Consider the following 14,057-nt stretch of genomic DNA (forward strand, 5'->3'; position numbering starts at 1 on the left):
CAAATTAAAATATTTTTCAGGTTGTTTATACTTACACCCATGTTCAGCTCATACACTCAGCACTTAGTTGTACAATTTTACCTAACAGTTATTGACTTTATTCAAACAAAGTTTGGGTTTGTGCAATAAACCCAATAGGATACTGACAGATATCCAATACTGCACAGACCCAATTCATGCCCTATGTATTATAGTACAAGTAATCCTTGCTTTATCTATTATAATATAAGTAATTATTCAGTATTTCAGAAGTAATACTTTTTATTTTCACATAATAATAGGTTTTACTAATAAATTAATTTTTATGTGGAATGTATCATTTATATCGGATGAGAGAGTATTACTTTTGATGTAAGGAATAATTATCAAATATAATGCTCCTCACCTATAAAAGTTTTTTAATTATTCTATGTTGGACGAGGTATCTCATCCACCTCCACTCCTTCTCATGAAGAGAATAGAAGAATATAAAAGATGTTTATTTGATTTAATTTAAATGTTCCCTGAAAAAGTATTTCTACTCAAAATTGAATGTGAACACTAAAATAGACTTGTGAAAGGGATCTCACAAACATAAAATAGGAGGGAAAAAACTTGAGAAAACAATCACACACGATAAAAGAACATCAAGAATTTGCATGATTCAATGATAGCCTACATCCACAATGTCAAAAATAGATTACAAAATGTTTATATATTCAAAATGCCTTCACAAATAACAAAAGCTCTCTAAAAGCTTTTAAGAAAAAAACAAACAAACAAAATAATGGCATCTCTCATTCTCTAGTCTTTTACAAGTTGGCCTAATAGGCTCCTATATACAGGGTAGTAGATACTAGATATTTACGGATATAAGGAATCAAATATAGTAGTTTTGATACGTGCTGGAAAGGAACTGTTGCCATTGTTTTGATGCGTGTAGGAAACTTACATAGTTGAGGGCCCTCATATTTTCATTGCCATTTTCAATGATGCGATGGATCTTGATATTGTGCTTCTTAATCGTCCTTGGTCTTTTGATAAATGTCTAATCTTGCTACAACAGTGACGTGTGTGTTGAGGGAGTAATTTTATGAGTACACTGTACACGTTTGGTTAGTCATTGAGTTTTAGTAGCGAAGTGGTTCCTAGAATTGTGGTTACTGCTTATCCTTTTGTATAAATTGGCAGCAGCAATCAAATAAAACTATCAGAATACTAATAAGTTGACTGTAATTTTCTGCTAAACAAGCAGCTCAATCAAAGCAGCCAGCATCAATTATGCAACAGCACAATCAAACCTCCAACCATAAGCATTTATCACCTTCTTTCTAGCCAAAAGAAATGCACTACAGATCATTGCAGTAGCTCAAGTCCAGCCCAAAATCAAGGACAAAATTATGCATTGACAAAATGACAGATTTACCTTCCCAAGATTAACTTGTAGTTGACTCTTGTATTCAAAAACATCCCTATTGTAAACTTGCTTGTACAAATATAAATGAATATCAAACCAATCACCCCTAGCGTGGAAAATTCATTCCAAATCTCTGTTCTCTGATTGTCTTTATCTGCCATTTCTCCTTTTGCTTTAGTCTTTAGATATGATCACAAGGAGGCACAGAATTGGGTAAAGAGTAAAGACTTAAGGGGATAAGATCGATATATAGGCTAAAAGGTATAATTGTGCTTTTCTTCCTTCTTCTTCTTCTTCTTTTTATTTTTTATTTTTTTATTTTAATATTAGTCACCATCCCATGCGTTGCACTAGATAGTTAAATAAAAATTACATATATTTTTTACTAGGAGGTATAATCAAACTCATGCAATTCATTTAAAAGTAATAACGTTAAAACAAATGAGTAACTACCTTAGAGATTACATTTGTATACTTATAGCTTTCATGTTTAGAAAGACTTTCACTTAAATTTAGTCACACTAAAATGCTAAGTTAATGTAATTTAACAGGGACATAACAATAATAAATGTTATACTTAAGGTTTTAGATATCATGAGTTTGAGATTTATATTTTTTTTAATAAATTTGGATTTAAAATAGATACTCTCAACAACCTAAACCTGTCTTTTCCCATTATATAAGTGCACAAAATTGGACTAAATGGACCAAAGTGGAAAAAATTGGACCAATTGATCGAAGTAGATTGAATAGAACTGAATGACTGAAGTGGAAAAATAGGACTGAATGAGACCAAAATGGACCAAATCAGACCGAATGGACCGAAAATGACTAAAGTGGACCAAGTAAGACCAAAGTAGACTGAATAGGACCAAAATGAATCTGACTAGATTGAATAGGACTGAATGGACCGAATAAGACCAAAGTGGACAGAATGGACTGAGTACTAAGTGGACTGAATAGGATCGAATGGACCAAATAAGAACAAAGTGGACTGTATTATCAAAAAAAAAAAGAAAAAAAAAAAGAACAAAGTGGACAAAATTGACTAAATGGAGTCTAAATGGACTGAATAAGACCAAAGTGTGCAGAATTAACCGAATAGGAACGAATGGACTGAATAAAACCAAATTGGACCGAATAAGACAGAAGTGAACTGAAAAAACTGAATATGACCAAAGTGGACCTAACAGGACCAAAAAGACTTGACTGGTCCAAATAGGACTGAATAGACCGAATAAGACCAAAGTGGATTGAATGGACTAAATAGGGCCTTCTTTTTCTTTTTCTATTTTGGTGGAAGGAATAGGGCCTAAGCGGACTGAATAGGATCGAATGGACTGAATAAGACCAAACTGGACAAAATGGACCTAAAAGGACCAAACACCAAAGTAGACTAAATAGGAAAAAGGTCGACATAATGGGCCGAATAAGATCAAATAGAACCGAAGTTATTTTTGCTTGGTTTTTTACAATATATTTACCGTGATTGAGTTAATAATTCTATTTTATGTTTTTAACAAAATAAACCATCAACACTATTCATTGTATTCAAACTTCTTCAAGACCGTATTCATGCCAATTAAATTTCCAAACAAATTGTATGTCTAATCTATGACTACGCATTCCTATTAAAAAAAAAAAAAAAAATTCTATGACTATGCATGCCTGCATGTGAAGGAAAAATTCGGTAGAGTTTACACACTATAAATAAAGAGTTGGCCCATTGGGCCTTTCGGCTGATGGCTAAAAGGACTTTTCTATAGCCCAGTGCAGTAGAGCCTGTTACCTTATTTCAAAACTCCAAATAAATGGTACGTTTTTTAAAGAGATTTTATGGAAATATTATCTAGTATGAATTCTTTCCATTCTTGCATTAAAGTTGACAATTATTCATTTCATGCATTTTTGCAGCTGACAAAATTAATTGATCCAGTATCACTATAAGAAAATAGTTTTTACCCCCCCCAAAAAAAAAAAAAAAAAAAAAATTGCAGCATACTTATAGGTTTGTGTGAAAATTAAATTATTTTGGCGGCATTTAAAATCTTTTTAAGGTCAACATTTCATTGATGCAAAAAGACTATATAACATCATCATGTAATTTGATGCAAATTGTGTCACATCTTTTTGTGCCAACAAACACGTTGATGCAAGAAATATAATAAAATAAAATATAATCCAACCTATTTTTTTTAGAGAGAGTTTCAAAAACCTATTATTTATTAATTTGGTTGCCAAACAAAATAATGTCGCGTTTGATACAACAATTATTTTAGTTATTCTCACTTTATAGTGAGGTGAGATATGGAGAACTAGTTAACGAGAGAAAGACCTGATTGGGTAAATTGTATAGAAATTAAATTCTTTAAATAATATGACCCCCTAATAAAATAGTGCTACATCAATTATTTCTATATATATATATATATATATATACACACGGGACAGTCATATTACTAATGAAAATGGATATGACAAAGCCAATGTGAAAATAGAATTAAACATGGAGGGCAAAATGCAAATTTTGAAATATAAATTGTTAAATTGAAAATAACCTCAAACTTTAAAAACTAAAAGAGTACTTTAATCTAAATAATATCACTATTTTGTAAATATTCAAGTAAATTATTAAGTTAAGCCAATCTCTAATGCGCAAAAATTTGTCATAATTTATATGTGATTGCTACTATTTTGTAAATGTTCAAGGGCCAAAATGGCCAAATACCAAATATGGCTGAAATTTTCAACAAAATAGCATTGTTTTAAAATTAAGTAGGAGATTACAACACTTTTAGAACTTGAAAATTGATTTCTGTATAAAACTCAATTTCACAAATATCGAGTTCCATGAGTAAATTACACAAAACTAAAATTTATAAATATCGAGTTCCATATGACATTTTTTATTGAAAAAAGCCATGTCACATGACATTTTTTATTCACGAAACTCGAAATTAATAAAATCGAATTCTATGCAAAATCAAGTTCTAAAATGGTGGTAATATTTTGATATATAGTTTAGTTGCCAATAATGCTATTTTGCTGAAAATTTCTAAAATGTGGTATTTTATTTGGCCAATATTCAAGTTGCGTGTCAAATATGTCTATCTCTAAGGTCCAAATTAAAATTTTGGCTTGATGTATATGTGATTGCCACTCTTTTGGCTAGATTCAATTATTTATGATGAATGTGTCTTTCAGGTTTTTCTTTCCATTCTTCATTGCATTTTGTTTTATACCTCCGCTGGGAGACTGTGACTTGTGCGATGTAAATTACAAAAGAATCTTCTTCCAAAAAAAAATAATAATTACAAAAGAATCAACTTGCACCTATTTTCCCCACCCACAAAAATTGTTTGTCAAATCATGTATCATATAGCATTGTAATTGTCCTAATATTATGCCTCAAATTAATTTGAAGAAGTTACATGGTTTGTGATATATGTTTTTTTCCCCCGCATGTTAAATGGTAAAATGGTCTCTGAACCTTCTGTAAAGTTTTTGCTTAATTATTACCTTTTTGATAGTTAGAATGGGAGAAGAGGATATAAACCCTAAAAACACTAAAATGCGTTAATTAAACTACAAGTTTCTTGGCAAGTTAGTATTTTAATAAAATAGACCGATAGTTTTCAAACCTATTAACCAATTTAGAACGGTATAATAATATACCCTATGTTATGAGTTATTGACCTTGAAATAAAGAGCATTGGTTTATGTATCACAAAGATTGCATCATTTTTATATGCATATGTACCATAAAAATGTGTAATAAATTAATGGTAAATTACGGGTATATCACCCATATAATATACCCTTAAAACCTAAAATTATGGATTTATTTTGTTACGCTTGCACTTCATGTGATTTGGTTTGCAAGGCATTTTTTTCTCTAACTTCTTTTTCAATTTTTATTTGGGTTTGTGTCTACACATAAGATATAAGTTTAACTAGAACAATCTTTTCCTTGCATTATTTTCTAATATATTGTTGGGACTTGCTACATCAATTCTTTTTTTATAGAAAGTTTGAATTTATGGCATCTGTTATTTATGATAGCTTTTATTATCAGACCAAAATATTAATCGATTTTTAGTACAGTCGGGAATTGAATCTAATATTTCTTATTTAACCGTAAAAAAATTTATTAATTGAGCTAACTGGAACTCACATAAAAGTAAGTATTACCAAATATTGCACAGCATACTTCATGTTTTAAGAATACATAAGGAGTGGTATACATGTATAATGTCACCTTGAATAGTAAATCATACCCATTTTATGATGAATAAACACGTACAGCCAGCTATTTGATCATGTTCTGACTGTGCTGTGAATTATGATGAACCAATACAGCTAAATAAAATTCAACAATGGAAATTGGAAACAGTACTCATCAGAAAAAAAGAAAAAAAAGAAGGAAACAGTAGCAAAGAAAGAAGTCAAATTAAGAACAATGGAAAAGCTCATCGAGTTATTAGCTGAGGGAACTCATGTTAGTTTTGCCTCCACAACTCATCCAACTTTGCCAATGCAACATGAGAGGAACCACCCTCTTTCACAGCAGTCACAGCTTCATCTCTCAAACCCGAAACTCTTTCTCTCACCTCTGTTCCCACTTCCGAGTCCATTAACTCCTTCACTCGCTTCTCTAACTCAGCTGCACTCACCAACCCATCTTCTGACTCGTTTAACCCCAAAGCTAACTTGATTTCCTCCACCAAAACCACCCTATTCAACCTTTGCTCCGCATACAATGGCCAACCAATCATTGGCACTCCACACCACACTGCTTCAAGCACTGAGTTCCACCCACAGTGAGTCACGAACCCACCCACTGATTCATGTCTCAACACTGCCACCTGTGGAGCCCATCGTTTAACCACAAAACCCTTCTCCTTGGTCCTTTCCAAGAAACCCTTCGGCAATAATTCATCCAAGTTCGGATCTTTTTCATTATCTGGTGGTGGATTTCTTAGCACCCACAAGAACCTTTGACCACTATTTTCTAACCCCACCGCTATTTCTTTCAACTGCTTAGCTGAAAACAATCCCAAGCTTCCAAAACATAGAAACACAACGCTTCGACTCGGTTGCGAGTTTAGCCAATTCAAACACTCGTGATCTTCTACATCTTGATTGCTGCTTGATATCAAAGGTCCAATACAGAAAATTGGTGGAGTTGGTCTATCTGGGACACATAGTCCACCCGAGATAGCCTTGATAGCTTTTGTTTCGAGCAAGTCAAACGTGTTTACGAGAAGTCCATTGGATTTGGCCATGTGGGCTGCCACGTTTAAAGAATACTGGTACTCTTTAGAAGTACGATCTTTCCAAGGTTCGGGCAAGTCTAAAGCCTGGATAGGCGGTAAGCCAGGAATATCAAGAAGCGTATTACCGAGATCTTTCAAGCTTTTATCCACTTTCTTATGCAAAGTGGGGCGGTATAGTAATGCGGCTAGGAAACTTGCGCCGCTGGTGAAGAAATAGTAAGTGGGGATGTCAAGGTTTGTGGCCACTTCAAAAGCAGCATCACAGAAGAAATCAATGATAAAGGCTTTGAGTTTGGACGTTTGGTAAATAGTTTTGAGGATTTGGTGGAGATTTTGGTTGTTGAATCGTGGGATTAAGTAGCTGAGTTCTACAAAGGAAGAAGTACTAGGTGGGACTTCTGAGATAGGTGGGAGGTGGTGGAAGCTGATGGATGGGGTGGTGGAATTGACGGTGGTGATGTATTTGGTGGTAGAGCTGGCTACATAATTTGGTGCAGTGGAGTTAGTATTTGTGTTTGGTTCGCTCAAGATGAGGATTGTGATGGAGAAAGATGGGTGATTTCTGAGTATGAGCTTGCCAAGCTCTACCATGGAGATCAGATGGCCCCTGCCTGGAGAAGGGTATAGAACTATGGCATCCTCCATTTTCACAAACAAGAGAAGAATGGCGCAGTGGTTCCCATAGACTTATGAACGGTCACAAAATGCATACTAACTTCAATAAATTACGAGTTCTGTGCCCACATGGCGTAGTGGCTTCCAAAGACTGATGAACTGTCACAATTTGCATACAGCCAAAGTCTTTTACTTTAGTCCAAAACTCCAAATAAATGGTACGTTTCTGAAAGAGTTTATATGGAAATATCTAAACAATTAGCAGAATCTAGTCTAGCATGAAATCTTTCAATTCATGCAATAAAGTTGGACAATTATTCGCGTAGTTTTGCTCCCGAAAAAATTAATTGATCCAGTATCACTATAAGAAAAAAAAGTCTTTACCGACAGATAAAAAGTTGCCATAAACCAAATAGTTGTCGCGTAGTTATAGGTTAGTGTGAAAATTAAATTATTTTGGTGTTATTTTAGAAATTTTTATGGGAAAGTGAAAAAGTGACAAACATTTTTTATAGCTTTTAAATTTTTTTTTTAATAAATTTTTTCTAAAATGAATGATTAATGTATGTTTTAAGGTGAGTTTCAGTTAGCTCAACTAGTAAAGTCTTTGATGATTAAATAAGAAATCTGAGATTTAATTTCCGCTTACATCAAAAACTGATTGGTGTCTTGGTATGATAATAAAAAACTATCATTAGAAGAAAATACTATATGTTGAAACTCTCTAAAAATAATTATATGTCCTAAGGGCATACATTAACTAGACCCATAAAATAAAATTCAACATTTATATACAGGGCCGGCTCAATAAATTTAGGGGCCTTAGGCGAAATATTTAAATGGGGCCTTTTATTATATTTAATTATAAATTCATATATTTTTTTCAATTAAAATTTATTTTTCTTGCTTTTTGAGAGGCAAAATTACTAATTAAATTTTTGCATTCAAATTCCGCTAACATTTCATTTTTAATTGGTAATATGGTTAATCCACTTAATCTTTCTTGTGACATAGTTGATCTTAAATAGGAATTTATTAATTTTAATTTTGAAAAACTTATTTATGCGGAAGCAACTGTAACATGTATAGTTAGTAATATTCTGAAAGCAATACATGCATTTGGAAAAGATTCTAGCCTCTTTATATAATTTAGTACATTAATTAGAGAGTTTTCATTTATTTGCAAAACTTCTTTTAAAACTTTTAGTTCTGAAAATAAATCTAAGCCATCAATATCGGAATAAGTTTCATATGTGCGAAAATATTCAAGATTAAGACAATTTTTTTTTTCAAACTATACAATTTTTTGATGGGATATTATATAATATATTATTATTATTTGGGGGCCTCTTTATCAGTGGGGGCCTTAGGCCACTGCCTAAGTGGCCTATAGCTTTAGCCGGCCCTGTTTATATATATATATATATATATATTTTTTTTTTTTTTTTTTTAACTTGGTTGCCAAACAAAATAGTGTTTTGTTTGCCAATAGCCTTATAGTTGAATTAACACCTTTCTATGCATAGAGTTCTTGGAATTCTAAGGAAGAAAGAGCTCGAGCTATGAGATTAGCAACAAATTGTAATTATCTTTTAAATAAATAATGTTGCTTGTTCGATACAACAATTATTTTAATTATTCTCACTTTATTGTGAGATAAGATATGGAGAACTAACTAACGAGAGAAAGATCTTATTGGATAAATTGTATAGAAATTCTTTAAGTCTTCTGTCCCTCCAATAACATCAATTATTTTCAAATAAAGGGAAATAAAAAATATTAGGATCAGTAAAGGGTTAAATTGAAAATAACTCCAAATTTTTAAGGACTAAAAGTTTACCTTAATCTAAAATTTATTGCATCTATTTTTTATTTATTTTATAATTTGATAATTGAAGGTGGGAGGATTGAAACTCTAGAGTTTCAATTGAAAATATTAAAAGTGTCAACTAATTAAGTTATAAAACTCTTTTCAAATTTATTGTATCCATTAACATCACTATTTCGCAAATATTCAAGTTGCGAGTTAAATTAAAGTCTATCTCTAACTTCGAAAACTTTGTATTGATTTATACGTGACTGCCACTTTTTGTTTGCCAGATTCAATTATCTACGTTTGGCGAATTTGTCCTGCTTTCTTGCCCTTCTTTATGAATAGGCAATGTTGTCTTGACCATAATTGAGAGACCATGACCTGCGGGATGCAATTACAAAAGAATGAAAATATTGCAACTACTTTTCCCACCCACAAAAATTGTTTGTCAAATCTATTAACTATATAAAAAGCCGCTATGCCGCTACAGTAATTTGATACTGTACTATCAGTGTGTTTATACTATGCAAGTACTGTAACTGCAACACTGTATATATATATATATATATATATATATATTTTCTGTTGGTTTGTTTTGTGCTTTTTGTTTTTTTTTGTCTTTTCCTTCTTCTTTATATACAGTGCTTTTGGTTTAGTTAACCGGTACTGTAGCTACCGTCTCTAAAGTTTTTTTTTTTTTTAAATATTTATGTAAGCTGGTATATATATTGTTATACTAACGCAACAAATTTTATAATATTTTCACAATTATTGAGCAGAACAATAGCTATAGTACCTAAATTTTTTTTCCCAGTAACTGGTTTGTGTTTTTTATTTTAAATATTTATGTAAATTGGCATATATATTGTTATTTAGACACAACAAAGTGCATGCATTGTAGCACCTACCACAGTGCTTTTGGTTTAGTTACCGGCACGGCACTGTAGCTAGAGTGCCTAAAGTTTTTTTTTTTTTTTTTTAAATATTTATGTAAGCTGGTATATATATTGTTATACTAACACAACAAATTTCACAATATTTTCACAATTATTGACCAGTACTATAGCTACAGTGCCTAAAGTTTTGTTTTGTTTTGTTTTTTTTCTCTTTTTTCTTTTAAATATTTATGTAAGCTGGTATATATATTGTTATACTAATACAACAATTTTCACAATTATTGACGTGTCAATTTCTTAAAAGTTGAAATAAAATAATAAAATATGAGATTATGACTGACCATAATTAAAAATAAATATTTTGAGAAAATATTACAACACTTATTGTGTAGTACTTTTGCTTTATCGCGAATGTGTGTATGCACGGTAGCTACTGTGCTTTTGGTTTAGTTAACTAGCACTATAGCTACTATATATAAAAGCGCGAATGCGCTAAATTACTGTAGCTACATTAACTTAGTTTCGTGAGCCACTTTTTTTTTTTTTTTCCCAAGTTTTGAACAGTAACTACAGTGCCACTTCTACAATAGCTACAGTTTTATTTTTTTTTAGTAATCGGTTAGTGTTTTTTTTTTCTTTTAAATATTTATGTAAGCTGGTATATATATTGTTATGATAACAAAAATTTTACAATATTTTCTCAATTATTGACGTGCGTTGATGCGCTAAAGCACTATACCTACAGGGCTTTGGTTTCGTGAGCCACTTTTTTTTTTCCCAAGTTTTGAACAGTAACTACAATGCCAAGTGGCACTGTAAATACAGTAGTTACAGTTTTTTTTTTCCTTTTAAATATTTATGCAAGCTAGTATATATATTGTTATACTGACACAACAAATTTCACAATATTTTCACAATTATTGACGTGTCAATTTCTTATAAGCCGAAATAAAATAATAAAATATGAAACTATGACCAACCACAACTAAAAATAAATGTTTTGAGAAAATGTTACAACACTTATTGTGTAATGTTTTTGGTTTATTCAACTAGCACGATAGAACCGTGCCTAAAGTTTTTTTTTTTCCTTTTAAATATGTATGTAAGCTAGTATATATATTGTTATACTGACACAATAAATTTCACAATATTTTCACAATCATTGACGTGTCAATTTCTTACAAGTCGAAATAAAATAATAAAATATGAGACTGTGACCAATCACAATTAAAAATAAATGTTTTGAGAAAATGTTATAACACTTATTGTTATCACAATATTTTCACAATTGTTGATATCAGTTTCTTGTAGATCAAATAAAAAAATGCTAAGTCCACAACATTTTAATATTAATTTCTACCATGCCTAAAGTGTTTTTGTTTTTTTTTTTTTTTTTTTCCAGTTATCGGTTTGTGTTTGTGTGTGTGTGTGTGTGTGTGTGTTTTTTTTCTTTTAAATATTTATGTAAGCTGGCATATCTATTAACTATATAAAAAGAGCCAGAGGCTCATGAATAGTATTTTTTTTGGTTTATTCAATTAGTGAGGTGCACTTTTTTTCCCACTTTAAGTATGCTAGTTGGTTTGAGCTTTGTTTTTGTGTTTGTGTGTGTGTGTGTGTGTGTTTTTTTTTTTTTTTTTTAAAGATCTTTATATGTTTACTTTGTACTTGCAATGCAATTTTACATTGTAAATACACAAAAGTGGTTAATATTATACACATTTGCACAAAAAATGGTAAATATTGTACAAATTTTGTAAATGTGTACAAAATTTTCCAATTTTTTTTGTGTCTACAATATAAATTTACATTGTAATTAAGTACAATGTATACATAGAGATATTATGAAAATGTTGTGACGCATGTGTCAATTCCTTATGGGTCAAAATAAAATAATAAAACAATAAAATATTATACCAAGATCTAGCACAACTAAAAATGTCGTGACATTTTGTTGTTATTACTATATATTCATAACTATTAAGGTGTAAGTTATAGGCCAAAATAAAATAATAAAATATTGGACTGGGATCTGTCACGGTTTTATACGAATGAGATTAACTTTTTATGACATAATTATCAAAATTCTTAAAATTAATGTCTCTTTTGATTAATGTAAATCTCTATGTATTTAAAAAATCAAATGATTTATATTTTTATTTTGTGATACAAATAAAATCTAAAATTGATCATAATCACTACTTTTTTTCCCATGGCTAGCACGTGCCTTGCACGTGCTGCCCTTACTAGTCATGTATAATATGGCAATATAGCATTATAATTGGCCTAATTAGGCCTCAAATTAATTTTAGAATTGACATGATTTGTCACATGTGTCTTTTAATAGTTAAAATATGGAAACAGAAAATTATTTGAATCCTCCTAAACGTTTTTGTTAGAAACAATAAAAAATGTCAATTGAATTATAAAACTAGAAAATTATTTGAATCCTCCTAAACGTTTTTGTTAGAAACAATAAAAAATGTCAATTGAATTATAAAACTCTTCACAAGTCTCTGCAAGATTAAAGAAGTAATTTGATAGGAGATAATTGCCATAACTATAAAACAATCTAGAACGGAATAATATAGCTCATGGCAGGAGGTATAGACCTTTAAACAGAGAGCGTGGGTTTATGAATTACAAAGATCAAATCATTTTTATATGTATACATACCATAGAAACGTGCAATAAATTAACCGTAAATTACATATATCACTTGTGTAATATATCCTCAAAATTTAAAATTATAGATATACTTAATTTGTGACATTTGAAATTCATGTGTGTTTATCTTTCAATTTATAAATAATTAATGTGGTGAATAATTATTGATAAGTAAAAAAATAATGTTAATAGTGGGGTCAGATAAAATCGAATAAAAATTTGTTACAATATCAGTTTATAAAAATATTGTAAAAACTTATCACACCATTAAATCTCACTAAAAGCAGTTAAAAAAAACTACATAAATCAAACCACATGATAATAAGTATCACATATAGTATAAGGGGAAAAATTGTTTGAGTTGTATTAATGGGCATCGTAACGTGTCCATTAACAACTTGTTTGACTCTTTTTTTTTTTTTTTTTTTGATGGGTAAACATACTTCATTCAAACAGAAGAAAACTGAAATACATCATGGGCACACGCGTGCTCAATAAAGCTAGGACATTCCTCTAGCCATGCGAAATAGTCCACCACATGCAAAGCATGTTGGGCAAGTAAATGGGCAGGGGCATTCCCCTGCCTTTTAACATGTGACACTTCTACAGCTCTAAAAGTCTGAAGTTCTTGTGTAATGCCACAAACAATGTTTTGGATTGAGGAAGGAGCATCACCAACGCCTTGGACTGCTCCAGTCACAATGAGCGAGTCTCCTTCAAAAGTTGCTTCCCTTATCCCCACGTCCTTCGCAAACTGGACAGCCACTTCCATCGCCTTCGCCTCCGCTTCCACCGCTCCGGAAAGACCAATTCCTTTCTTGCTCAAAGCAGCAATGACCAAGCCAGCACAGTCACGGATGATCACGCCAAAACCCACCTCCTTGCTCCTGGTGAAGACCGCCGCATCGCAATTCACCTTGTATTGGCCATGTTTCGGAGCTATCCATCGCACCACCTCCCGAGTCTGAGCTTCCTGCCTACTCCATACCTCATTCAACTTGTTTGACTCTTTTTTAGCAGCTTTTTGTTCTTTTTACAACTTTATGTCATTTTTTTTAGTTTTTTAAGTTGTGAGCTTCATAGGGAAAAAAAATAATATTAGAATAAACTATGGGGCTACTTTTTTGTATTTATCTTTTATTTATCTTATATTTTTATTAGGTGAGACTCACTGAGGAAACCTTAACAAGCACACATCCCAAATTGTTTTGCACATTGTTTTTTTTGTTTTTTTTTTAACCAACACGGTTTAAAACAAACACCACCACAAAGCATAATTGACTTCCATGTTTTAAGAATATATAGGAGTTTTATACATGTATGATCAAGATGTGCCCTTAAATAGTAAATCCATGATAAGCACATCCAGCTATTTGATCATGCTGTGACTGTGC

The 14,057-nt window shown here is 31.3% G+C and overlaps 1 protein-coding gene across 8 annotated transcripts in view; it reads right to left on the reverse strand.

Annotated features, from left to right (window-relative positions):
* Positions 1-5,650: 5,650 nt before the first annotated feature.
* The window catches only part of LOC126698577 (anthocyanidin 5,3-O-glucosyltransferase-like), a 41,908-nt gene continuing 33,501 nt past the window's right edge, over positions 5,651-14,057 (reverse strand). For 2 of the 8 annotated variants that reach the window (XM_050395911.1, XM_050395910.1), the window contains exon 2: positions 5,651-6,970. In XM_050395911.1, the coding sequence (XP_050251868.1) occupies positions 5,896-6,970 (1,075 nt within the window). In that variant the 3' untranslated portion in view covers positions 5,651-5,895. Of the gene's footprint in view, positions 7,087-11,369; positions 13,739-14,057 lie in introns of those variants that run through there. The other 6 variants (XM_050395908.1, XM_050395906.1, XM_050395907.1 and 3 more) reach the window with 6 other exon arrangements.

This window comes from Quercus robur, chromosome 9 (genome assembly GCF_932294415.1).
Source record: "Quercus robur chromosome 9, dhQueRobu3.1, whole genome shotgun sequence".
In the NCBI taxonomy this organism is placed as follows: domain Eukaryota; kingdom Viridiplantae; phylum Streptophyta; class Magnoliopsida; order Fagales; family Fagaceae; genus Quercus; species Quercus robur.